Source organism: Artemia sp. Qi Xiang Cuo, chromosome 18 (assembly GCF_049724085.1).
Source record: "Artemia sp. Qi Xiang Cuo chromosome 18, ASM4972408v1, whole genome shotgun sequence".
Taxonomy (NCBI): Eukaryota; Metazoa; Arthropoda; class Branchiopoda; order Anostraca; family Artemiidae; genus Artemia; species Artemia sp. Qi Xiang Cuo.
Genome location: NC_142811.1, coordinates 24,468,450 through 24,496,238, shown reverse-complemented (window position 1 = coordinate 24,496,238; position 27,789 = coordinate 24,468,450). Strand labels below are relative to the sequence as shown.

The 27,789-nt window shown below is 36.5% G+C and overlaps 1 protein-coding gene across 1 annotated transcript in view; it reads right to left on the bottom strand.

Annotated features, from left to right (window-relative positions):
• Positions 1-16,262, bottom strand: part of LOC148941355 (uncharacterized) — a 24,315-nt gene extending 8,053 nt beyond the window's left edge. Inside the window, exons 1-2 of the mRNA XM_089104153.1 lie at positions 16,213-16,262; positions 10,501-11,012 (exon numbers count right to left, since the gene is read on the bottom strand). Of these exons, the coding sequence (XP_088960279.1) occupies positions 10,501-11,002 (502 nt within the window). The 5' untranslated portion in view covers positions 11,003-11,012; positions 16,213-16,262. The remainder of the gene's footprint in view (positions 1-10,500; positions 11,013-16,212) is intronic.
• Between the last annotated feature and the right edge of the window lie 11,527 nt (positions 16,263-27,789).

Below are 27,789 nucleotides of genomic sequence, written 5' to 3'. Positions count from 1 at the left end.
TTGGGTTCAGTTACGTATTACTGAAGGTAAAGCACAACAAGTCACCACGGAAGTATTCCAACTCTTGCATTTCACGATAGAAATTCAAAATGAAATTTGAAAAATTAAGACAATGTAACTGTGATATGGTAGTTTTCGTGTGTGTGCATAAGTTTTCGTGTGTGTGTGTGTGTGTGTAAGTTTTTGTGAGTGTGTGTTAGTGTGTTTATGTGTTTATGTGTGTTTGCGTTTGTTTTTTTTTTTTTTTGTGTGTTTTTTTTTTTGTGTGTTTGTATTTTTTTTTTTTTTTGTTTGTGTTTTTTTTTGTGTTTGTATGTTTTTGTGTGTGTGTGTGTGTGTGTAATTTTTTTTGTGTGTGTGTTTGTTAGTGTGTTCGTGTGTGTGTTAGTTTTTGTGTGTGTGTGTGTGTGTAAGTTTTTGTGTGTCTAAGCTATTGTGTTAGTTTTTGAGTGTGTGTTTTAGTTTTTGTGTGTGTGTGTGTGTGTAAGTTTTTGTGTGTCTAAGCTCTTGTGTGTGTAAGTTTTGTCGTGTGTGTGTAAGTGTTAGTGTGTGTGTTTATAAGTTTGTGTGTGAATGTAAGTTTTTGTGTGCATGTGTTAGTTTTGTGTGTGTGTGTGTGTGTGTGTGTGTGTAAGTTTTGTGTGTGTGTGTGCAAGTTTTGGCGTGTTTGTGTAAGATTTTGTGTGTGTGTAAGTTTTTGTGTGTGTGTGTGTAAGTTTTTGTGCGTGTGTGTAAGTTTTTGTGTGTGTGTAAGTTTTTGTGTGCATGTAAGTTTTTGCACGTGGGTGTAAGTTTTTGTGTGTGTGTGTAAGTTTATGTGTGTCTCATCTATTGCGTGTTTGTATTTGTATTTTGTGTTTGTGTGTTAGTCTGTGTGTGTGTGTGTGTGTGTGTATGTTTGTGTGTGAGTTAGTATTTTGTGTGTGTGTGTGTGTGTGTAAGTTTGTGTGTGTGTGTGTGTGTTAGTTTGTGTGTGTGTGTGTGTGTGTGTGTGTGTAAGTTTTTGTGTGTGTAAGTTTTGGTGTGTGTGTGTGTGTAAGTTTTCGTGTGTGTGTGTGGAAGTTTTGTGTGTGTGTGTGTGTGTGTGTGTGAGTTTTTTTTGTGTTCATGTGTAAGTTTTTGTGTATGTGTTTGTGTGTGTGTGTGTGTGTGTGTGTAAGTGTTTGTGTGTGTGTAAGTTTGTGTGTGTGTGTGTGTGTGTGTGTGTGAGTTTTTGTGTGTGTGTGTAAGTTTTTGTGTGCATGTAAGTTTTTGTGTGCATGTAAGTTTTAGTGTGCCTGTGTAAGTTTTTTTTGTGTGTTTTGTGTTGTTTGTTTTTTTTTGTTTGTTTTTTTTTTTTAGTTTGTGTGTGTGTGTGTGTGTATTTGTGTACGTGTGTGTGTAAGTGTTCGTGTGTGTGTGTGTAAGTTTTCGTGTGCATATGTCCGTTTTGTCGTGTGTTTATGTTTTTTAATGTGTGTGTAAGTTTTCGTGTGTTTGTGTGTAAGTTGTTTGTATGTTTGTGTATGTGTAATTTTTTGTGCGTGTTTGTGTGTGAGTTTTTGTGTTCATGTGTAAGTTTTTGTGTGTGTGTGTGTGTGTGTGTGTAGTTTGTGTGTGTGTGTGTGTAAGTTTTGGCGTGTGTGTGTGTGAGTTTTCGTGTGTTTGTGTGTGTAAGTTTTGTGTGTGTGTGTGTGTGTTAGTTTTTGTGTGGATGTAAGTTTTTGTGTGCTTGTAAGTTTTCGTGTGCATGTGTTAGTTTTTGTGTGTGTGTGTGTGTGTTTTATTTTTTGTGTGTGTAAGTTTTTGCGTGTGTGTGTTAGTTTTTGTGTGTGTGTGTGTTTGTTTGTGTTTGGGTGTGTGTGTTTGTGTTAGTTTTTGTGCATTTGTGTGTGTGTTTTTTTTTGTGTTCATGTGTTTGTTTTTGTGTGTGTGTGTGTGTGTGTAAGTTTTTGTGTGTGTGTAAGTTTTTTTGTGTGTGTGTTAGTTTTGGTGTGTGTGTGTGTGTGTTATTTTTTGTGTGTGTGTTTGTGTGTGTTAGTTTTTGTGTTCATGTTAGATTTTGTGTGATTGTATTTTTTTGTGTGCTTGTGTTAGTTTGTGTGTGTGTGTGTGTGTGTGTGTAAGTTTTTGTGTGTGTGTGTGTGTATGTTTCATCGTGTGTGTGTAAGTTTTTGTGTGTGTGTGTCAGTTTTCATGTGTGTGTGTGTGTTAGTTTTTGTGTGTGTGTGTAAGTTTTTGTGCGTGTGTGTAAGTTTTTGTGTGTGTGTAAGTTTTTGTGTCGTCTAATGTGAATTTCAACCATTCAGGCTGGTGGACTAAGACCCCAATTCTGAGCTAGTGAATTTCCACCATTCGGGCTGGTGGACTAAGACCCTAATTCTGAGCAAGTGAATTTCCACCATTCAGGCTGGTGGACTGAGACCCCAATATTGAGCTAGTGGATTTCCACCATTCAGGCTGGTGGACTAAGACCCCAATTCTGAGCTAGTGAATTTCCACCGTTCAGGCTGGTGGACTGGGACCCTAATACTGAGCTGGTGGACTAAGACCCTAATTTTCCAACTCTTGCATTTCATGACAGAAATTCAAAATGAACAAGCCTGAAATAGCAAACTAGTCATCCCAAACTATTGGTTTCAGACAACAAACACCAATGATGGACTAAGAATCCTAGCTCTGAAAAGTTCAAATAGCAAACTACACATCCCAAATCGTAATTTTCTGACAACACACACCTATGAAAGGCTATGAAACCTAGCTAATAAAAGCCGGAAATAGCAAATTAACCATCTCAAATCACAAGTTTCAGACAGCACTCAACTATGAACGGCTAAGAAATCCAGCTCGGAAAAGTCAAAAAATAGCAACCCACACATCCCAAATCATAGGTTTCAGACAACACATACCTATGAAAGACTAAGAAATCTAGCTTAGAAAAGCCCGAAATAGTAATTTACATATCCCAAATCCTAGGTTTCAGACACCACTCACCTAAGAACGGCTAAGAAACCTAGCTCAGAAAAGTCAAAAATAGCAAACTAGTCATCCCAAACTATAGGTTTCAGACAACAAACACCTATGAAAGGCTAAGAAATTCAGCTCAGAAAAGTCAAAAGTAGCAATCCACCCATCCCAAATCATAGGTTTCAGACAACACACACCTATGAAAGACTAAGAAATCCCACTCAGAAAAGCCCGAAATAGTAATTTACATATCCCAAATCATAGGTTTCAGACATCATTCACCTATGAAAGACTAAGAAACCTTAGCTCAGAAAAGCCTGAAATAGCGAAACTACTCATCCCAAACTAGAAGTTTCAGACAACAAACGCCTATGACGGACTAATAATCATAGCTCTGAAAGGTTCAAATAGCAAACTACACATCCCAAATCATAAGTTTCAGACAACACACACCTATGAATGGCTAAGAAATCTAGCTCAGAAAAGACAAAAATAGCAAACCACTCATCCCAATCATAGGTTTCAGTCAACACACACCTAGGAAAGGCTAATAAATCCAGCTCAGAAAAGTCAAAAATAGCAAACTACGTATCCCAAATCATAGGTTTCAGTCAACACACACCAACGAAAGACTAAGAAACCTAGCTCAGAAAAGTCAAAAATAGCAAACTACTCATCCCAAACTATAGGTTTCAGACAACATTCACCTACGAAATACTAGAAAACCTTAGCTCAGAAAAGCCTGAAATAGCAAACTACACATCCCAAATCATAATTTTCTGACAACACATACCTATGAAAGGCTAAGAAACCTAGCTCAGAAAAGTCGAAAATAGCAAACTACACATCCCAAATCATAGGTTTCAGACATCACACACCTATGAAAGACTAAGAAATCCAACTCAGAAAAGCCCGAAATAGTAATTTACATATCCCAAATCATAAGTTTCAGACAGCATTCACCTACGAAATACTAAGAAACCTTAGCTCAGAAAAGTCTGAAATAGCCAACTACTCATCCCAAACTCGAAGTTTCAGACAACAAACACCTATGAGTGACTAAGAATCCTAGCTATGAAAAGTCCAAAAAGCAAACTATACCTCCCAAATCATAATTTTCTGAAAGGACACACCTATGAAAGGCTAAGAAATCTAGCTCAGAAAAGTCAAAAATAGCAAATTAACCATCCCAAATCATAGGTTTCAGTCAACACACACCTACGAATGGCTAAGAAATCCTGCTCAGAAAATTCAAAAAATAGCAACCCACACATCCCAAATCATAGGTTTTAGACACCACAAACCTACGACAGACTAAGAAATCCGGTTATGAAAAGTCAGAAATAGCAACTTACATATTCCCAAATCAGAGGTTTCAGACAATACTCACCTATGTTTGTGTTTGTGTGTGTGTGTGTGGGTGTGTGTGTGTGTGGCTGTGTATGTATTTATATAGGTATGTATGTGTGGGTGGGTATGAGTGTGTGGATGTGTGTATGTGTGTGTGTGTGTGTGTGTGTGTGTGTGTGTGTGTGTGTGTGTGTGTGTGTGTGTGTGTGTGTGTGTGTGTTGTGTGTGTGTGTGTGTGTGTGTGTGTGTGTGTGTGTGTGTGTGTGTGTGTGTGTGTGTGTGTGTGTGTGTGTGTGTGTGTGTGTGTGTGTGTGTGTGTGTGTGTGTGTGTGTGTGTGTGTGTGTGTGTGTGTGTGTGTGTGTGTGTGTGTGTGTGTGTGTGTGTGTGTGTTATCCCGGCGGCGCTTCTCTGGTCCGGGGGACCTTTGGGGGCCGGGGGAGGGCCTTTGGGGCACAGGGAGGGCCTTTGGGCACAGGGAGGGCCTTTGGGGACCTGGGGGACATTTGGGGACCGGTGGAGGGCCTTTGGGACCCCGTTGGTCCTTTGGGAGCTCGATGGGCCTTTGGGGGGCCCGGGGACGGCCATTGGGGGTCTGGGTGGGCCTTTGGGGCACAGGGAGGGCCTTTGGGTGCCTGGGGGACATTTGGGGACCGGTGGAGGGCCTTTGGGACCCCGTTGGTCCTTTGGGAGCCCGGGGGACCTTTGAGGACCAGGGGGGGCCTTTGTGGCACAGGGAGGGCCTGTGGGGGCCTGGGGGACATTTGGGGGCCGGTGGAGGGCCTTTGGGACCCCGTTGGTCCTTTGGGAGCTCGATGGGCCTTTGGGGGGCCCGGGGATGGTCTTTGGGGGTCTGGGTGGGCCTTTGGGGGCGCCGGTGGCCCTTTGGGAGCTTGGGGGCCTTTGAGGGTCCGGGGGGACAGTTGGGGGCCTGGGGGACATTTGGGGACCGGTGGAGGGCCTTTGGGAGCTTTGGGGGCTTTTGAGGACCGGGGGCTTCCTTTGGGGTTGGGGTAGGAGGATTGGAACCCTTTGGGGTTGGGTTAGAGAACCTCACAACACTGTTCAAATGAAACTTGTGTATTATAACGACCACACTCAAAACCTCTTCCAAAATCTCTTCAAAAATCTTCTTTTAAAATGTCTCTATCTGTTTCGCCGAAATAGTTCCATAACCTGTCTAAAACGGTTTCGCCCAAATAATCCCTAAACGTAAATTCAGCGTGTTCCTTTGTTATTGGCATCTCTGCGCTAACACATTTCAAATTAATAAGAAACCTGATTCCCGCGCTAAAACAATTCATCGCTAAGATGTTTCTTTGGAGAATTGTTTTCCAAGGCCTTTGGTTATTAATATCTTTTGGAGTTCGACCAGTAGAACTGTTCCCGAGGCAAAGACATTAATGACTTGGATCTATTCCTGGAGAAATGTTTCTAGGCGAAAATTTTTAAAGTCTGACAGATGATGTCATTGATTGATTAATCCGTCAAGAAAGGGGAAATTAATTTGTTGTTTCTAAGGGGAATTATTGATTCACGATAGGTGAATTGAGGTCGACTGCACAGGTGTTCCAAGGTCGATGTTGTTGTTGTTGTAAGTGCACGCTCTCAGCGAATGTCAAGGTCGATGTTGTTGTTGTTGACACACTTCGATTACGCAATCAATTTCTCGGAAATTCACTTCCCCCTCGAGTCCTAGATCAATAACATTGTTCCCGTTAGAATTCAATGCACAGGTGCAACCTTCGTCCCGAAGCTATTACACATAGAAACATCAAATAACTCGACCTTGGACAAAGGGGTCATTGACCAATTACGCAATCTTTCTCCCTAGGGAGGCTATGCCCTTATTTGGTGTACTGACAGTATTAAAAATGCCGACAGAACCACGTGGTTCTGTTCGGACTCAATAATGCATCTCTACTAATGCCGAGAGTACATAGATTTTCTTCCGTTTTTTTAAGAATAGTGCTGAGAGATTAAGAATCATTAAATATAACAACATGAATTTCAGAGTCAACGCTTTCGTTATTCTGTAAAATAAAGAAAAGAAAAATGATATGCTGAACCTCTAGTTGAATTTCCAAAAACAAGAAAACTTCGAGTTGGACCCCTAAAACGACTCCAGAACACTGATCTGAGAAGGGTCGCTTAGGCTATCTGAGAAGCCACTATTTGAATTCTTATGTTATTTTAATCGGTTTACCAATAAGTAATAAGGTCGCAACTTAGATACTTTGCACATTTTGTCTTTGCAGGAATTTAAACTGGACCTGATCAAATAGCTGTTAGTTTTTACTCTCCTATGCTTGTTCACAGCTTATGCAGTTGATTCGAACAGCAAATCAGCTTCATTTGTAGATTCAAAGTCAGCCGAGTCATCATTCCCCAGCGGTAAGCCATCACTTACACCCACTTAACTTCCCCTTGATTCTGTCAACTTTTTAGCTAAACCTTAAAAGTGAATCAATCAGATCATTTTAAAGTGAAAGCGTCATTCTCTAGTAATTTTCAAACTGACACCCTGGTGCTATATCTGAACTTAATTATCAACGGTTTTAGGACAGTAAGTCTTAAACAGACTAACAAGCATTCCTAGTGATCGAAATCAAACAGTTCGTGGTAACGAACTGTAAGTAAGGAGCGACCCGGCTCAATGGTAACCGAAACTCTAGAAAACGGGTTTTGGATACCAATAGATACATCAAAAGAATCAGATTTTAATGCTGATTTTAAATATATAAGTTTCATCAAGTTTAGTCCAATCAAAAGTTACGCGCCTGAGAAAATTTGACTGATTTTCAAAAAAAGGAGGAAAGACCCCCTAAAAATTATAGAACCTTAATGAAAATCACACCATCAGATTCAGCGTATCAGAGAACCCTACTTTAGAGGTTTCAAGCTCACATCTACAAAAATGTGGAATTTGGCACTTTTTGCCAGATGAAAGATCACGGATGCGTGTTTATTTGTTTTTTGTTTTTTTGTTTGTTTTTTTTTCAGGGGTGATCGTATCCACCCAGTGGTCCTAGAATATCGTGGGAGGGCTCATTGGAACGGAAATTAAAAGTTCTAGTGCCATTTTTAAGTGACCCAAAAAAGGAGGGCAACTAGGCCCCCTCCCACGCTCATTTTTCTCCCAAAGTTATCCGATCAAAATTTTGAGATAGCCATTTTGTTCAACATGGTTGAAAATATGATAACTATGTCCTTTAGGATGACTTTATCCCCCCAAGTCCCTGGGAGGAGGACTGAAAGTTATGAGCTTTACCCAATGTTAACGTATAGTATTGGCTATTGGGAAATATACAGACGTTTTCAGGGGGGATTTTTTTATGGTAGTGGGGGGGTCGGGGGTTATTTGGGAGGATCGGAGGAAACTGTTTGGACAGAAAATGGTCGCATTTTCGTGAAATTACCCAGCCAAAGCGCACGGAGTCGGCTTTATAGCCTAGTTGATACTTATTGATTTTGTAATAGTTGATTTAGTTAGATGTATCTCATTTTTTTTTTATTTTTTTTTTTTTTTTTTTTTTTTTTTTTTTTTTTTTTTATTTTTTTTTTGAGTGGATGTTTTAAGGATGATATGTGATATTTCTCACTTACGATTTTTAGAGTGTAATCCTTTTAGAGTAGGAGATGTTCTTTATGTTGATTTAGTTCAAATGCTGATTTTTCCCCATGAAAAGATAGTTTTTATGTGGATGTAGAGCTTTATAATAATGGATTTGCAGCCATCGTAAACAAACCTTCGGGTTTTTGTAGATGGCCGCTGTAAATTTGTTTGTATTTTTTTATGCTAAATAAATTAATTTGAAAAAATTAATTTGAAATTTGAAAATTATTTAAAAAAGGATGAGAAAAAAAACAAGTTTTTCAACTGAAAGACAGGAGCAACATCAAAACTTAAAACGAACAGAAAATAGTATGATTGGGTTCACCCCCTAGTCAACGGCTCGCTCTTTAAGCCAAAGATTTTTTAGTACTTTCATCAGAGCTATTTGTTCTAATTAACGGCCTTTGGGATTAAGGGGTCATTTTTAAGGAATTGGAACAAAATTCGAACTTTAGCTTTAAGAGCAAGGTATTGACTAGAGGGCGAACCCCCTAATATACGTGTTAAAAATCTATGAATACAGAAATTCGTTGCGTAAGTTAATTCGTTAGTTACCTATATTTATTACTAATAAAAACGTTCATAAATAAAATTAAACAAGTTTCGAGAAAGCCATTTAACCAAAGCACTAGAACTCTCAATTTCCTTTGTGAATAAGAGGTCATTTTTAAAGAATTGGAACAAAATTTGAACTTTAGCATAAAGAGCGAGGTATTGACTAGGGGGCGAACCCCCTGATATATGTATTAAAAATATATGAATATAGAAGTTCGTTACATAAGTTAATTCGTAAGTTAAGTATATTTATTACTAATAAAAATGTTCGTAAGTAAAATTAAACAAGTTTCGAGAAAGCCATTTAACCAAATAAAAGTAAAATTAATATGAAAGTTTTTTTTTAATTATTCATGTTCGGTGAGCCAAAATCAAAACCTCCATTAATTAAAAAACGTTCAAAAATTAAATAAAAAAAACAAGTTTTTTTAACTGAAAGTAAGGAGCGACATTAAAACTTAAAACGAACAGAAATTATTCCGTATATGAAAGGGGCTGTCCCCTCCTCAACGCCTCGCTCTTTACGCTAAAGTTTGACTTTCTCACAACTCTATTTTTTTCAACAACAAAAAAACTTTAGCGTAAAGAGCGAGGTGTTGAGGCGGGGACAGCCCCATTCATGTACGGAATAATTTCTGTTCGTTTTAAGTTTTAATGTCATTCCTTACTTTCAGTTAAAACAAACTTTTTTTTTATTTAATTATCAGCAGAATCGTGTATAATGGTGATTCAGAGTCAAGAAAAAGGGGAAAACCTTTACCAACGGAAAAAAAAAACTAGACAAAACAGTTACATGAAAATGTACAGGAAAATAAAATAAAGAGATGAAAACGCTATGCAACAACAGAAAAAAAGCGAAGATACTCACATCAGATGCAATCCATATGCATTTTTCTTGTCAATTAGCACAAGGATTTGGTTTAGAACTTGTTTCAGACAACTTTATTCTATTAGATTTAGGTTTATTTTACTTTTTACTTTTTTTTTTATTCTGTAGCATTTTCATTTCTTTATGTGGTTTTCTTGGGTTTTTTTTTAGTCTAGATTTTTTTTTTTCTTTAAACTGCTTCTGGACGTGAAAACGAAATATTAGGGCTTTTGCTAGCATATATATATATATATATATATATATATATATATATATATATATATATATATATATATATATATATATATATATATATATATATATATATATATATATATATATATATATATATATATATATATATATATATATATATATATATATATATATATATATATATATATATATATATATATATATATATATATATATATATATATATATATATATATATATATATATATATATATATATATATATATATATATATATATATATATATATATATATATATATATATATATATATATATATATATATATATATATATATATATATATATATATATATATATATATATATATATATATATATATATATATATATATACCTGCATTTTTATTTTGTTTTAATTATAAATCAAATGGCAGTGTAGTCTGCGAGGTAAATATTTACCGAATCATATTAATGAGTTACGACTAAAGTGAATATACCACTCGATACCTATTTTTATGTTCTTTACGAATACAATAACCATTTATGTCGGAAATGAATTTTAGCCCCCACCCCTATATATATGCCAATTCAGGTTATATATTGGCACCGGAGGGGGGGCGGGGAAATTTTAGTTCTGATGAACCTGATAGGTAATATTAAAATTCCCCCCCCCTCTAAGGGGCAAAAAATAACCCTGAGTTGGTATATATATAGGGTCTTGCTAAATTCATTTATAACAAAAATGATTATTATATTTGACAATGGCATAAAAAAGGCATCGTGTGGTAGGCTATATTCACTTAAGTTACAATTTAATAATATGATTTGGTAAATACTTACCTTCTGCGAAGTTATTCAGGTTTTTTTTACATAATAGAAGCACTTCATAATCCCGTAATGACAAATTACGATTTTCTTTGCCCTTTAATTTATTAGAAAGGCTCGACTTACCTATTTCCAGTGAATCCTTGGGACAGGTGTCAATAAAATGACTTCCATAATCACTAACTTCATTTTTGCTATTATTATTTCCGTCAAAATTATTATCAGTGGAGGATAGCTTCTTCATTTTCATCAAATCAGTCTTTGTAAAAGTTTCTTTTTCATCAGCTGCCTCACGACAAAGGAATAAGATATTCTTTTTATCCATTATTCGGTTTTCTTTCCACATGCCACACTTTACTTTTTCTTCAAAGTTACAGATGAAAAATGTATTAGTCTCCTTCCATTCATTCACAAGATATTCTTGACAGTTACAAAATAAACATGAGTCATTTTCTAAGCTCGATTTCTCGCCGGCCCTGAACGAGTCGAAACTCGACTGGTTCTGATCTGTGTTTTCGACTGAGACATCGTAACTTGGGCAAGGGAACTGCATTAGTTCCAATAAAAATCCAGAATCTGGAGAGAGCATGTCCAAACCAGAATCAGGACTTAAACAACTCTTGGACATGTTAAAGCAGCTGAAAAAAAAAGTTTAAATCTCGTTTATAATTTGGGAATGGATTAAATTGTAGACAGTGGCGTAGCTAGGGGGCAAGGGGCTACGCTTATCCTTAGATGCAGCATCTGTTAGGGTCACTTTTTTGTGTGTGTGTGTGTTTTTTTTTAATCCTCGGCGCATTTGAATACAGAAAAGCCGAAGACATCCTGAGGGGTCAAGTTTGTAACTTTCAGGGGGTGTCGGAGGGGCGAATTGAACCTCAAACCCTGACTTGGGGCAGGGAATAGAGGCCTAAAACGAACAAAGATTAAAATGGATTAACACATCAAATATAAGAATACCAGTTGCTGCTATGGATGTAAATATAAAACCTGAAACGAACATAAATTAATATGAGCAATCAAGTCGAACTTAAAACAAAAAATAATACCAAAAATAACAGTGGGCCTACATCTTCTTTAACCCTCTAAAGGCCGTTGTTTATTTGGGGCTTTACTGAAAACAAAATAGATTCTAAACATTTTCTCTTTTATTGAAATGACATTGAAAAGAAATCTAAAAGCTCTTTAATTTTATTTGAAAAAGTTTTGTTTTGAAAGCCTTTTCTAAACTAATATCTGTTCGTTTCTTAATTCCCCCATTTTTACTATGATTAGATGTGCCTTTGTGTTCAGTTTTTTTTTTTTTTTTGCTTAAGTAGTACAATGCTGGTTCCTATTTTAAACTTTAGGGAAAATTTCAACATTCAGTCAAAATTCTCGATCAGCAGTAATTTTGCACAATAATTTTTAAACAATACTTTTTCCATAAGAATTTTAGAGGGTAGAGAGGGGAATTTTTAGCAATAGGATTAAAAATCCTGATAGTTCTCAGTCTTCAACTAAAGTAATACTAACCCTTTATCCTAAAGACACTTTTGGTTGCACATGTAGGCCTATCTCAACGCTTTATTTTATAAATAGCATCGTTTCATGTTCTTTTCTGTTGTTAGTGTATGTTTGTTTTAATAAATACATTTCGAGGTCATTTATAAAAAATGATTTCTGTGTTTTTTGTTTCAAATATTCATTGATAGTAATTTCTGTTCATTTTAACTTGGAATTATTATAGGACTTAATTTTCTTAATCGCTTTAGGTTTTAATACGGCTCTTCACTTTTCTTTATTTTTTCTTGGGAGGGGGAGGGGGAAATGTATTTAAATTAATTAAAGTATGTGTTCAAATAATTAATTTAAAAAAAATCGAATACGAAGTTTTCCACAGAAAAGTAAAGACCCATATTAAAACTTAAGACGAGTAAAAATAAAGTCCCGTGATTATTCAAACATAAAATGAAGAGAAAATACTTCAGTAAATAAGGGAATCCAAACCAAACAAAAATTAAAATTAGTAATCACATCATATTTAAAGAAAATAAATGAATGGTATATGCTATAGATGAATAAATGAAACCTTTAATTAACAGAAATTAAAATGAGTAATTAATTCTAACGTAAAACGAAAACAAATTACCGCAAACAGAATGACACAACTCGAATCAGAACTCGAAACAGAATTTGAGCAGCGTGTTTTTATTTGTCATAAAATATGAAAAGCCAATAACAACACAGCAAGAAATTAATATCACAAGTCTAGACAAGTTTGTCCAATGGGAACTTACAGTTCAAAATTTGTTTGGGTAAATCAAAGATAAAAATTGTTTACTTCCTTCCTCTCTGCCCAACACAAAAATTTGATAACCCTTGCCTCATTCTTCCACTTTCTTTTCCAAACAGTATCTTTAAGTAACAGTTACAGTATCTCAACTTCAAACCGAAAGCCGTTCTCAAAATTCTTTGCAATTTCGATGACCTGGATACACAAAGTATCATTTCACTTACCTTTGCCCCTTCTCTAGGTCAAACAGTGAGGTTCACTTAAACCCACCAAAAGGCTCCCTGGAAGTTTTGATGTTATCCCCAGCCGTTGATCAACGCCCTTCCGAACATTCCCATAACATATTATCTCAACAATCCTAGCCATTCCTGAAATATTCCAGAAACACATATACATGTGTTATAAAAATTTTTATAACATGTATGCATGTAGTGCATACATATTGAACTAGTTCAAAATGCCCCTCAACATTCCCTGAAAGTTTCTAATTAATACCATTAGCCGTTCCCAAGATAATGTAGATATGCCCTTTTGACAATCAGAATGCATATAGTGTATTTCACTTTATTTAAACATCTTCCACAACATTCCCTGAAAGTTTCAAATTAATATCCTTCTTGAGATATTGTAAATACGCCCTTTTGACAACATGGATGGCATAGTGTTGTTCCCTTAGCCCTTCCTAATATATTTAGGGATACGCCATTTTAACAACCTGGATGCACATAATATCTTCGATTTAGTTCAAAATCTCCCTCAATATTCCCTCAAATTGTTAACTTTATATCCTTGACCGTTCCTGAGATATTGCATATGTGCCCTTTTGACAACTTAGATGCACATAGTGTCTTTTGCTTTAGTTCATTGTATCCCCCAACGTTCTCTGACAGTTTACGGTTAATAGCCTTACTATTATATTGCAAATACACTAGTTTGACAACCTGGATGCACAAAGGGTCTTTAAATTTAGTAGACCATTCCCCTCAACATTCCCCGAAATTTTAAGTTTGATAGCCATAGCCACTCTTAAGATAATACAAATACGCCATTTTCACAACTTGGATGGGATCAAGTATTTTTATTTAGTTCAAACATCCCCCTCAAAATTCCCTGAAAGTTTCAACTTCATATCCTTAGCTGTTCCTGAGACATAGCAGATAAGCTCTTTAAAAGCCTGAATGCAGATAGTGTCTTTTGATTTGGTTTAACATCTCTCTTAGCATTTCTTGAAAGTTTCAACTAAATACCCTCAGCCGCTCCTGAGATATAGCAAATACGTAATTCTGAATGACGTTTGAAACCCCTACCTCCATCCCCCCTTGATGATTTATCCAGGGATTTTTATGATGTTCGTGTAATTTGCCAATTTACAGCATCCTTTGCTAAGAGAAGTCGGCACTAACTTTGGTTCCCTCCCCAAAACAAAACCTTTCGGTTGTCTCACATCTGGGGGATTAAGTAAAGACTTTCAGGGATAGTTTTGTTGGGGGAAGGAGCAAGGTGACTTCAAATGTGTGTAATGGGGGGAGGGACAAAACAATTTTGTCCTAGTCCTCACGAAACAGCATACGCTACGGTTTCTTATATGCCTATTCTCCCACATGTTTCCGATTAAGGTGTATTTAGCTACAATCAGCACATGTTTCTCCATGGGCTATTCCTTCGATGCCACCAGCAAAGGTTTCCTATGGTGTTTGAGTCAGGCATAAGTATTGAATTTGTCAGTCCTGTCAGACGCACGGTGGCTATTTACTTGCTCGCTATTGCAGTGCTTCTTTTTACATTATCTGGTAACCATTCTGATAATAAATCTATGTAGTTAACTGAGTCAATCTCCAAACATTCAATCACAGAATTCTAATAACACGGTTTAATTTTAGTTAACTCTTAACAAATCAGATAACAGTCTTGTGACTTAATTTTGACTTAACGCTCTTGCTCAGCAGAGTCTCCAGCGTAGAGGGAACTGGTTGACAGCGCTGTCAGTCTTCTCCAAACAGCCCTGTCCAGGGCTAGGTATGGGGCTTCATTAGGGTCGATGTTGTGGTTGAGGAGGCGTTGATTTATAACGTCAGCCCATCTGGTGCACGGCCTCCCTCGAAGACGTTTCCAGACAATCGAGGGATTGAATTCCGAAAAGATCCTTGCAAGGGTAGTTGGTGGGAGGTGGAGTAAGTGGCCGTACCATCTTAGAGAACGAGCTTCTACTTGGGTGGAGAGGTTCACTAACTTGAATTGAACTTGAACGCTAACTTGAACTTGATCTCATTATTGCGGATCTCGTCATACCATTTGAAGCCTTCAACTCGACGCAGGTGTCTAGTTTGGATGGCATTGACCTTTCTTAGCTGTGTCTGGGTTATCGGCCATGTCTCAGAGGGGTATAGCATCAAGCTTGAAACTGTGGCATTGTACAGTCTTGTAGAGGGGTTTAATATATGTATCAATTTTCTTTCTTTTTTTGGGTTGTTCTTGTTGTTGTTTTTGGTTATTTGGTGTTCTTTTTTATTGTTCTTTGTTCTGTTTTTTTTTTCTGTTGTTCTTGTTCTTTTTTGCGTAATTAAGCAGATAGACTGGCTGGATTCAGGTCTTTGTTTTTCGAACCTTTCTTTGTTTTGTTATAGTTTTTTACTAGTCTAAGCTGAACTCAACTGATTTGTTTACAAACTACTATAAAACAAACATCACTTACAACAACCGCCAAGAGAAGACAGCATACCACCTGATAAAAAAGGGCTATAACTATATTTGCCTCTCTTGGCTATATTTGGCTATATTTGACTCTCAACCGTCTATTCATTAATTAAAAAAAAAATACACAAATCTCACCATACCATTTTCACAAGACAAAATATCTCCCAAATATTAATATCATTCCAATTCCCATATGTTAAGCAAAATTTCCAAAGCTAAATAAGGGACAGTGAGGCGCTATTAATACGAAGGAACTAGTTAAAGACTGAAGTATATAGACTATTTGACACTAATATGCAAAAATGGCAGTGTGGGAATCATAAATTTCTTCTACGCAGTGTCAAACGCTTGAAACAAGATACTGTGTTGCTAACACCTTCAACATAATTTCCAAACAGTCGAACGACTTTTTATATTCTCCATGTGCATAGTGGGGGCACTTTTATGGGCTTATAAAGGATCCTAAAGGATTTTATAGGATCCTAAAGAAAACTCTTCTCACTGTGTATTCATTCCGTAATTTTTCCTGTTCAATTGTGTTATGAATGTGTCCCCCTACCAAAATATATTCATGCGATCGTGTCGGATCTTCCCGAGTTTCTATTAAATGGCATAGATTCAGAGAATGGGAAATTTAAGAATTATTCCCCCAGTTTCGCGATTTTTCCCCTATAAGCCAAGGATAAAGCCAGAAAAAAACACAATTTTACAGCCCAACACCTTTGACCACTTCACTATAGCCTTAGAAATGTAGCTGTGAAGTAGTGAACCAATATACAAATAAACAACATCACAGTCTTTAACAGATATACACAAATGGAGGATTTTCTTTATGATAACCTAGAGTTAAATAAAACACATAAGCTTACTCTTTAACTCCGATAAATATAAGATTGCCTTATATCCTCCGCGAACTCGCAAATAAACTGTTTCTAACTAAAGAAGGAAAGATATGCCACTGCATGAGCTAGATCGATACGTTTCTATTCTTATCTTTGTTCCTAGATGGATCCATGGTAATACAAGCCTTATAGAAACTTAAATTCATTTCTTACTTAGAGCTTCTGGTAATGCTAAGATGAAACTGAAGCCATCTGACTAGGAAGGCTAAAATCAAATTATTGTAGTAAAAATACGTCCATGTACACAAAAAAGCGCAAATAGTATAAACGTACACCGGCGATCACTACTCTTCTAAATTCCTACCACCCACGAATGAAACACTAAATTTATTTAAAAAGCTAAGATTCTATTTTAATAAGCTTGATTTTAAGATACCTCGCTATTCTACAGACAAAAATGTGGCGATGTACTATTTAAGATATCTCGAGGTATCAATTTAGTTTTTTGAATATACCTTCCCTTATCACAGAGAGCCCCTGGCACCGGCTCAAGTAATCCACCAAATCATCCTCCTCACCTTTGCAAAGCGGGCAAGTATACCTGTCTTCTGTGCAACTTCTTTCTTTTGAGAACCTTTTAAATCTTGCGCTAATTGGAAGGCAAGTAGCACTAAGCTACAGGTGATTCACAAGGTGATGATTTTTTTGAATGATTTTATTACGTGACTGCACCAAACAGGTATTTCACTCTACAATACTATATAACTACATTTATACCCAAACACTAAAATTCCTACACGAACTGCAAAAAAAAAAAAAAAATTAAAAAGAATTAAATAAAAAACTACTCATTCAAAGATCTACCCTCAGAAAAACTTTCACAATAACCTTAAATATCAAATATTTTTGTGCTTTACAGGCATTTCTTTACTATATTCCTAATATTTTTATCACCATTAATTATCAAACTTAAATGAAAAGGGAAGCTAACATTATGTTCTCTCAATTCAAAAATCCTATTAAACCTCTGACGAACATAAAAAGGACAATCATACAGGACATGCTCACAGTTTTCTATACATCAACATTCACACGTTTGGCTATCAGTTATGCCTATTCTATGTAAAAAATAATTCAGTTTCGAATGGCCTCTTATAAACTGAGTTAAAATATAACTTGGTTCAAGTTTTTGCGCACAAATTAAATTTTCTTTACATTTGAAAAATCTAACAGGCCAACTACTCATACAATTTTTAAATATTACATACCATTTATTATATAGAGCAGTTTTTGAAACACTACGGTTCAGTTGGAAAGGTGAAAAATAATTTTCCATCAGAAACTCAACTCCTAGCAACTCAGCAACTATTTCATCGGTAAAAACGCTATGATCAACGGAATATCTATTTAAAGGAAAACTAGGATGCACAATATCTGGCCAAAAAGGGGGACGTCGGTTTTTAACAAACCTCATCACTGCCAGTTCTATTGCTCTTAGACCGATTGGAAGGACACCAGAAAGGGCCGTAATAGCACGATTTTGAGCAGTTCTAAACGACTTCGAATTACTAAGGGTTGAACATCTTTGTGCTGACTGTAACATATTCTGTATATTTTTTTTCTTCAGGCCCCAATTCATACTGGAGCCGCATACAAAATAGTCCTTTCAATTACTGACTTGTACAATTTTCTACGGGCGGAAGGCTTTAAGCCCCAGGTCATCCTTGCCGCGCTTCAAAGACGACTCGAATATTTCTTAGCTTCATTAATTCTCCATGTTACATGTTCTGTCCAAAGAAGTTTCCTATCTAAAATTACTCCCATATATCGAACTTTATCCTTAAGTTCAATAGTGTCACATCCAAATATTGAATAAATGTGATGAGGTTTATTTCTATTAGAAAATAAAACAGCCTCTGTTTTCGGTGTGTCAAATGTTAATTTATTATTTACTGCCCATTTATCAAAACTCTCGAAAATCTATCTGCTACTTTTTCCAGTGTACTTACATTCTTTGCTGTAATAATAGCACATATGTCATCAGCATACGCTTGAATCAAACAATTTTCATTTATATTAATTTCAAGAATATCATTAATATTAACAAGCCAAAGAAAGGGAGATAGAATTCCACCTTGTGGACATGACTTTTCTAGTTTATGTAAGTTTCCATTTTCATATGCAACTGTTCGATCTGATAGATAACTATGGATTAATTTTATTAAGCCAGAAGGGCACTCTTTTTCTTTAATTTTTTAATAATTCCTGGATGCCAAGAATTATCGAACCCCTTTTATATCAATTAATATACAGTATGTAAATAACTTCTTCTTTTTATTTTTTTTCAACCATAGTCACCAAATCATCAACCGCATCTACCGTACTTTTATTTTTGGAAAAACCAAACTGATAATCAGAAATCCAATTTTTATCTTGACTTAAATTATTCAGTATACCCATTATTAACTTCTCAAAAATTTTTCCTAAATAAGAAAGTAGACTTATTGGGCGATACGATCGAGCGTTACCGTCATTTTTTTTTTTTTACGCTTTTTATTTATTACTATCACATTAGCCTTTTTCCATTCTTTAGGGAAATACGAAACTTTCAAAAACGCATTTAAAATTTTTAAAAGAGTTGGTGCAATTACATTCATATTTTTTTCAAAATTAAATTTAAGATTCCATCTGGGCCTGGGGCTTTCATTGGTTTTAATTTTTTGATAATTTCTAAAAGGTCTTGAAACTGAAAATCCTCGTTATTTTCTACGTCTTCTTCTAATATCTGCTTTACTTCTTGTCCAACTGTATGATGATAGCTATTGTCATCTAATATATCATCTTTCGTGAACCACTTATTTAGAAGTACATCCCCAGCTTCAGTTGTTGAATTCGTAAAAGTACCATCACTCTTTTTAATATGGTTAGACTTTGCAGTCCCACCCTCCAACCTACAAATCTTATGAATTGTATTCCACGGATCCGTACTCCCTTTTTCTTCACAAAAACGCCTCCAATCTTCTTTTTTAGCCTTCAAATTTTCCATCTTATATTTAATTTTAGCATTTTTCATATTTAATTCGCTTTCTATCGATCTTAATATTTTAAAAATTCTCGTATTACGTCTATATTCTTTCCTTAGTTCACTTATTTGTGGTGTCCACCAGCGGCAGTATCTTTTTAAAAAATTATTATGACGCATAGGAGTCGATTCTTTTATATCATTCTTTAATAATTTAGTTAAATGATAAACGGCTGAATCAATTGATTCTTCTGAAGCCAAATTACATGCAAAAAATTCATCAATACGGTTCAGTAAGACAGTACTAAATACGTCCCAATTATTCTTCGTAAAATTATATCGCTGGTTCATATTTTTATCTCTAATCTCATCATTAAAACTAAGATCAAAACTTAAATACAAATGGTCAGACAGTGAGGGAGGGTCTTATAGGACTCGCCAATTTTCAATAAATGTCAAAAGTTGTACTATACTAGCAATTGTTACATCTGGGCTAGAATAATAATGATCATATGTGGGTGAATCATGATCATTAGTAACAATAAGTTGTTTACAAGTTACAAAATCCTCTAATTCTTTTCCTTTATGATCTGTAGAAACACCGTTTAGCCACATTGGACTTTTAGCGTTAAAATCCCCCCCCCCCTATCACATAAAAAGAATTACACATTCTATCCAAAATACTCAGCTGATAATCTAAGGACTGCAGCGAAGCAAAGCAACGTACTGATAACACTCTAATGATTCTTGACTACAAATAAATAGATACGGTGACACACTCGTTTATAGACTCATCTTAATGAATATCGCACTTAAATTCTTTTTTAACTAATGCTGCAGCACTGAAGAATCTTTTCTCAAAATCAAACTTTGAGAATACTGCATTATTACTTGGTACACATGCTATTTTTCCGAACTTTTTGACAAACGGTTCTTGTAACAATACCACATCTGGTTTTAAGTCGCAAAGTGTCTTCTGAAACTGAACTAGTGCGCTATAAGAGTACTGAAAGTTAATCTGAAAAAATGTCAGTTTGTTTGCACTAAGTAAGTCATTTTGAGTATTCAATTATACTGAATGTTTTTTTTAGACAGTCCATGATTTCGCGAGCAATTGGGCATTTTTTAAATTCATAGGATACATGTGGCTCACATTTGACATTTTTTTTATTACATGACCGACACACCGTGCGACTTGTAAAAGGTTTTTCACAGTCCTCGTAAGCATGGTTACCCATGCACCATGAGTACGCATCATCACCCTTACAAACAGAACGTTTATGTCCATTGAGACAGCACTTCGTACATCGAATGGTGTTGATGTGATCCTCGCAATCAACCATTACAAAGCCGAACTTAAGTCCACGATTTGAAAGGATTTCCTTCCGTAATACTGGGCTGACTTCAATAATCACGTTTTTTCTCTTTCCTTCTTCCACAACACTGATAATTGAAGGTTTCACCTTTCGCTACGAGGCCTTTAACTGAGGGGTTCGAGTCCATCACACAACTCATACATTCTTCGCGTGTTACGTAACTTGGTATTTCTTTCGCTACCATTCGTGGGAGACGCTACGTGATTGGTTTTGGTTTGAATTGCAACTGTTCAGATTGTTGTGTTAAAACCATGAGGGCTTCATCTAAGTCATTTTTCCTCTGCATTTCAAGAATATATTTACCTCCTCGTCCCGGTACAATTTTCTTTGCTGCGAATTTTGTGTTATCCCCCTTTAGCACTTGGAATATCTCTTTGGTAACATGTTCAGTATTTTCATTTCTCTTAGATCTGTTCCTTCCATCTTGGTTCTTTAGGGTAGTGTTCATTGATTCGAGGACCAGGCAATGCGACTTGGGTCCTTTTGCTACGCTGGCATACGACCGGGCACGATTCTGAATGATGGGTGAACTTTGACGAATTTCTTGCAACTCGGTCTGTAGTTTGATAATTTTTTGCGGGTGTTTATTCTTGTCGCGGAGAAGTTTCGAATGTTTTTCTATTACAGTTTGGTGCAAAACCAGGATCCAGTCATATATTTCTCTAACATTATCTTTGCCACAAGGGACTTTTTTAACGTTTCCGAAGACCTTTTTCAGAAGTCTTAGTAATACAACGACACTTCTTTGTTGATCGACGGGACATAAACTTTCGTCTTCATTTTTGCCGCCGGTATCATTTCCCGAAGCCATAGTCACTGTCACTGGTGAAAGAGAAAGTCAAACCTGGTTAACAAAAACTATGTTCTTGCCTTGGAAAGCTAATATTCACTGGATTGTTTTCATAATGGTGAATAATACACAGATTAATTCGAATAATGTGATGGATTTTGTGCCATCCTGTACTGCACTTTATTGTCTACAATGTAGTTTAACTTTTATCACTGTTCACTGAAAGCTAAGCGATACATCCAGTTTTTTTCGAATCTCTCTGTAACAGGGGTCTTCACACCTTGAAAGCTAAACTAAGACTCCCCCAAAGTAAGATATCTAGGTGGTAAATTCAGCTTAAGGTAGAACTCCTGCCCATAAACTACAAAAGCGTAAAATTTTAACGTTTCCGATTTCTTTAGCTCCTCACTCAATTTTGGATCATTTGATTTTCTAGCACGAGATATTTGCTAGTGATTACTTACTGGCGTAGGAATTTACATATTAGAAGTTCCAAAAAAAAGAATTGTTCATGAGCCAATTGTGAATCCTGTGACGTAATGGCTGTAGAATTAAAACGTTAAATGCAATAAGAGGTAATGGAAAAACAAATCTAAGATTAAACAAAAGGTTGATTCAGCTGTCTTTTCTATGTTCTCAAAAAGGGCGAGAGTTTCCTTTCTCTTCCTTTCGTTTTCGCTACCTTCCCAGCCACTCGTTTCATCACAGTTTTAAGAGTATGCGAAACTTATAAGATTGGAAACTCATGTTGGTCTCGAAGAAAACAATAGTCAGCGCCATCAGGAATTCGTCGGCTGGGAGGATGATTGTCGTATTAGGCATCTCCGGCCAAAATTGAGTTATGAATGCCATCTAGTGTAAAATTTTGCGTAGAATCTGAATCTGCTTTTTGTTTTGCTCTACCGGCTACCGTTCCTGAGTAAAAGACCAAAAACCATTTGTCGTATCGGACATTATCGCTGATAATCCGCTAGCGAAATTGTCGTATTGGAAAATTGTCGTATCTGGCTGTTTTGCCATCACGCACTTCAGAGAAGAAGAAGAAAATGGCGCGTCCAAGGAAAAACTTGGCGAGGGATTTTGAAGCAATTTTTGATGAATTTGGCAGGTAAAGTGTCGATTTCTTCTAGGCCTCTGCACCCTATAGTATAGTATAGAGTAGGGTCTCTGCACCCGATAGTACAGGGGGAGCTACACTGCACCTTTACCCAAGAGTATATCAAATAGGCTACCTGATTTGTTATGATTTTTGGTGCATATATAGTTTGATTTGGAAACAGCATTGAATTAGGAATATGGTTCTATTCCTAGATAACAGAATTGTCTTGTCTATTTACGCACATTATTGTACCACTGCACCATCTCATAATGCGATTTGCTAATTTGCAGAACTCAAAGGAAGTATCAAATTTTCTTGAACAAGTAGGCTAGCCTAGGCTATTTGATTAGGCTGAATATTTTAGCCATATGGATTGCTGAATGTTTTGAATGCATTGATAGTTAATAGTAGAGTCTAATGACAAATACACAATTTAGTTTAAGCATAGCCTAATTCTAGGCTAATTCTAGAAAATACTGCCCAATCTTAAACACATGATCCTATAGGCCTTGTAGGATACAAAACCACTCAAACATAAATAGATTCAATCCCAGACATGTGCTGTAAAGAAAAAATAGGCTACTAGGGTTTGCTAACTTTTCTTTAAGCTTAATTTTCAGTATAAAAAAGTTTCTGAGATCAAATTGAGCTAATCCCAACAAGGTAATCTAAATCTATACATATGCAAGACTAAGAGCTTGCTTGGAAATATAGGCTCTATTTGAATCAAATTATGCTCGGTTGCTTGTCCAAAGTTAGTGATTATCCAAACACCAGGGGTGCTTGGATAATATACCCAGTTCTTCATCAGCAGCTGATGTGTATTACCAAATAAAGCTAGTTTAAAGAAAAATCAAACTGTTTTGTTAAGCCTAAAGGTGTATCTGGCTTTGTGGAGGAATAGACAAGGAAATAGAAAATCTAATGGTATATTTCCTTTTTTTCTTTATCTGATTTCTCCCCTTTAATAAATATTAGAGCTAAAAATATGTTTTGCTATTACTAGGCCTAGACTAGTCTATCCTTACAAAGCCTATCTTTAGTCTACTGAAAATTTCATTTTCCTGACCTGCAGTTCTTCACTGAGCCCATCGCTGGAGTAACCACTATAATTTTTTTTTTCTTTTACAGCTCTGACGAAGACCTTGAGAATTCTGACGAAGATTCGGAATATGTACCGAGTATTGCTGAGTGCTCATCAGCAAATGAACCGAGCATCATTTCTTACAAAGACGAGTCAAGCTTTGCTGATGCAGGTGAAAGAGTTCTTTCCGATTCCCCGTTGCCCTTGGTTTATGTTTCGACTGATTATGGACAAGCTAATCGGAATAATGAAACTAGTTATTTTGAAGATGTCGAGAGAGGTTCAAATTCTTTTACAGAGCCTGTAGCTGGAAATAGGAATGGCACAGAAGGCGTTGACCCTGGAAAAAAATCAACGAGAAAAAGATTGAGGAATGAAAGCGAATGGATAAAAACTAAGATCAAGACAGCAAATAATGATGGGACTGCCTACGTTAACCCCAAGACTAAGAAAACGCATAGCAGAGTCCGTTCTGTGCAGCCTTCAAAGTGTACTGAAGATTGCTTCTACGAATGTCACAAAATCCCACCCGAAAAAAGACAGAATGCTTTTGATAATTTCTGGAAATTGTCTGCTGAAATGAAGAAAATTTTTTATCTGAAAACCACAAAGTGCCTGCCTAAGAAGAAAAACAAAAAACAAGTGACAAGGAGGAAAAACACCTACCAGTATTTTGTTGTCATCAACGGAAAAGAAAGGCAGGTTTGCAGATCTTTTTATCTGACAACGTTCGACATAACCGAGAGGAGAGTGCACTACGCTCACGAGCAGAAGAATACCTGCGGAACGCCCACGCCTCCAAGGAAGAAGATCGCCAAAAACAAAACATCAGAGGAAGACATGGACTTCATACGTAACCACATTAACTCCTTTCCAAAGATCGAGTCCCACTATCGAAGGGCTGAGACTTCCAAACAATATTTGGAGTCTAACTTGAACATGGCTCGGATGTATAGCTTATATTGTGAAAAGTGCGAAGATGAGGGCCGCAAGAGTGCCTCAGAAACTGTATACAGGAAAGTGTTCAATACGGAATTTAACTTGTCGTTCCACACACCAAAAAATGACCGGTGTGATTTGTGCGAAGAATTTGATGTTGCACGCAGGAATGGAACTACGGTATCTGACGAAAAACGAGCTATTTTTGAAAATCATAAAAGGTCAAAAGCAGAAACCAAAGTAGAAAGAGATATGGATAGATTGCTTACCAAGCCAGTCCTCTGTTTTGATCTGGAAAATGTATTTGCATTGCCAAGAGGGAACGCATCTTGTTTCTTTTACAAAAGAAAGATCAATACTTATAACTTGACTGCTGTGCTGCATTACAAGGACAGTGCTGAACCAGATCCAAGTAAACAGACGAAAAAGGAGATCTATTGTGCTCTCTGGTCTGAGTTGATTGGAGGGCGGACCGGAAATGACATTGCAAGTGCAGTGGCGGCTATATTGTCAAAAGTCTTTTCAGGGCATCCAAATATCAAAGAGCTTATAACGTGGTCTGACTCCTGTGACCCGCAAAATAGGAACAGTATCATGAGCTACCAAATGCAGGATACTTTGAAAAAGCTCCCCCATGTTCAGTCCATTACAATGAAGTTTTGCGAGCCAGGACACTCATCGATCCAAGAAGTGGACGCTGTCCATAGTGCCATCGAACATTACTTTGCTAAATTGGAAATTCATTCACCTCTGACCCTCACTCGACTTATGATTAAAGCTAGGAAAAAGGAACCGTACATTGTGATCCAAATGAAAAGTTCTGACTTCTTAGATTTTCAGAGCTGCTCCAAAGACTACAAAGGATATTCGAAAGTTCCCTTCACAAAAGTCAAGGAACTGAGATTTGTTTCAACTGAGCACAAAAGAGTGTATTACAAGGAGAATTTTGGCTCTGCCTCACATGAACTGGTGAAGATTGCACCCGAGGCTGCAGTAGTTAAAAAAGGAAGGGGAGTCTCCAAAGTTACTGTGATTGAGGAGTTACTTGAGCCAGGCCCACTCCCTAGGCTCTCTTCCTTGCCTGAGGAAAAGATCAAGGACGTGAAAAGCCTCCTAAAGTTCATGCCGCTGGAGGACCAAGCATACTACAAAGCATTTTTCGATAAAACATAAAAAAGTAGGTCCAGTTTCGTTGGAACGATGTTTCTTTGTACCCGAAGTAGTGCTGAGTTTTTCTTATGCTTTTATATTCGAAATTGATTAAAATTTAAAGCTTGCAAAACTGAGTTCCTAAGAGATAAGACATTTACGCTGCTAGTTTTCAGAGCAAAATTGTCGTATTGGTTTTCCGTAAAAAGAAATTTCCGCGAGCGTTTTGTCGTATCTGTTTTTCAACAAGCAATATCTCAATATCCAGTTGCTCCAGGTGAACGAAATTTCAACCAGGTTGTAGCCCTTGAGTGCGACTACAGTCGAGATAAAAAAAAATCCCGGTTTCGTCATTAAATAAAAAAGATATCGCGTTTCAAACTTCAATCGCGTTTTTCTTGAAACTCGTCTCGAGTCAGATACGACAATCATCCTCCCAGCCGACGAATTGTCATGCAAAGTCTAAGGGTATGCATGTTGACGGTAACAAAGCTCTTACTTAGGACTTGTGCCCAGCCATATTATAGTCACATTTTAAAAGATGTCGTAAAGCCATTACTTTCTCTTTTCAGAAACGCTGTTTTTTTCTCTCCATATTTCTTTGGCTACTTCAAAGCCAGACAAGTTTGAAACTCCTTAAAGGTCATTTCAAATAGCTTTCAAACTGTGTCAGTGTCAAAGTACGAGTTAAAAATTTGTTCAGACTAATGACCTTAATTGAATGTGTCTGTGCACTGTAAAAATGTATATTTTATTGATGGTTACACCTGATGAAAGTAAACAAGGATTCCACAGAAAATTTCAAAGTTCTCTAATTTCCTTTTTATCTGCTGTTTGTTCTAATTCCCACAGATCCTCGAAGGTGTGCGTGTAACTCATACCCCATTTAACTCAACCCTGTTCAACTCATTACATGTAACTCAACCCTCGTTCAGGTCAAACTCCTTTCAACTCAACCCCCATTTAGCTCAGCCCTATTAAACTTAACCCCATGCAACTCAACGCCCTTTTAGCTCAACTCCACTGCAACTCAACCCAATTCGGTAAATTCGCTGTGGTTGAGTACATCTAAAGGAAATGCGCCAATAAAACAAAAGTAGTACCATTAGGTTCCTGATTTTATGCTCTTTCGAAATATCACGGTTGCCTTTCTGAAGATCCAACCACCTCCCTGATGATCCAAGATAGTCTTGGCAATATTTTTCTTTGTTGTTTTGCATCTCGTGATGCATTATGTATTCTGTGTTCACACGTTTTCTTCCATTTTTTCCTTTTAGTTTTTCATACATCCTTGAGCTATATTTGGGACCAATCGCAGGGGGGGGTGCTTTGTTAGAACCGTGAAGATGATATTTGCAAAAGGCATAAAATAAGGGATATAATTGTCCTACTTTTATTTTATTGCCATGTTTTCTTTAGTTGTGATCAGACTCTTCAAATTTGCCCCCCATATAACCTAACCTATAGCGTGGGTTGAATTGAATAGAGGTTGAGTTGCACGGAGATTAAGTCAAATAGGGCCAAATTAAATGAATGTTGAAGTGCATGGGGTTGAGTTGAACGTGGTTGATTTAGATAGGAGTTGAACTTTCATGGGAACCTTCCTCGGAAGGTAAAGACTAATATGAATTTTATGGTTTTCCATACTTTCCAACTATTTAGTGTACTTTGACAAATTTGTCTGCACTAAATCGCTCGAAACTAATCAAGTCCATAAAGAAAAGGAAAGAAATAAAAAATACAAGGGACAAAGAAAATGCATTGCGGGTTTTCATATTAATGTACTAATCCTGTGCTGTAAAACAAATCCAGATTTAGTATGGTATTTGCCAGTATATCTGTTTAAGTACCGTTCACACCTATGCTTGGCTAGACACCAATTTCTCATAATCACCAACTGAGAGTAGAGAGGGGTCTATTGATACAAACAGCACCACGTGGTTTATGGTTTTCTCAGTGAGAATGAAAAAACAGGAATTTTCTCACTTGGAAAACCATGAATTTTGTCACATTTATGGTTGTTTTCATGGATGGATATGTGTGTTGTTCGATTTATTTGATGTTTTTCTCGGATGTCAACATCAAATTATGGATGTTTTATGGTTTTTGTCAGTGAGAATTTGAAAAACATGAACTTTGTCACAT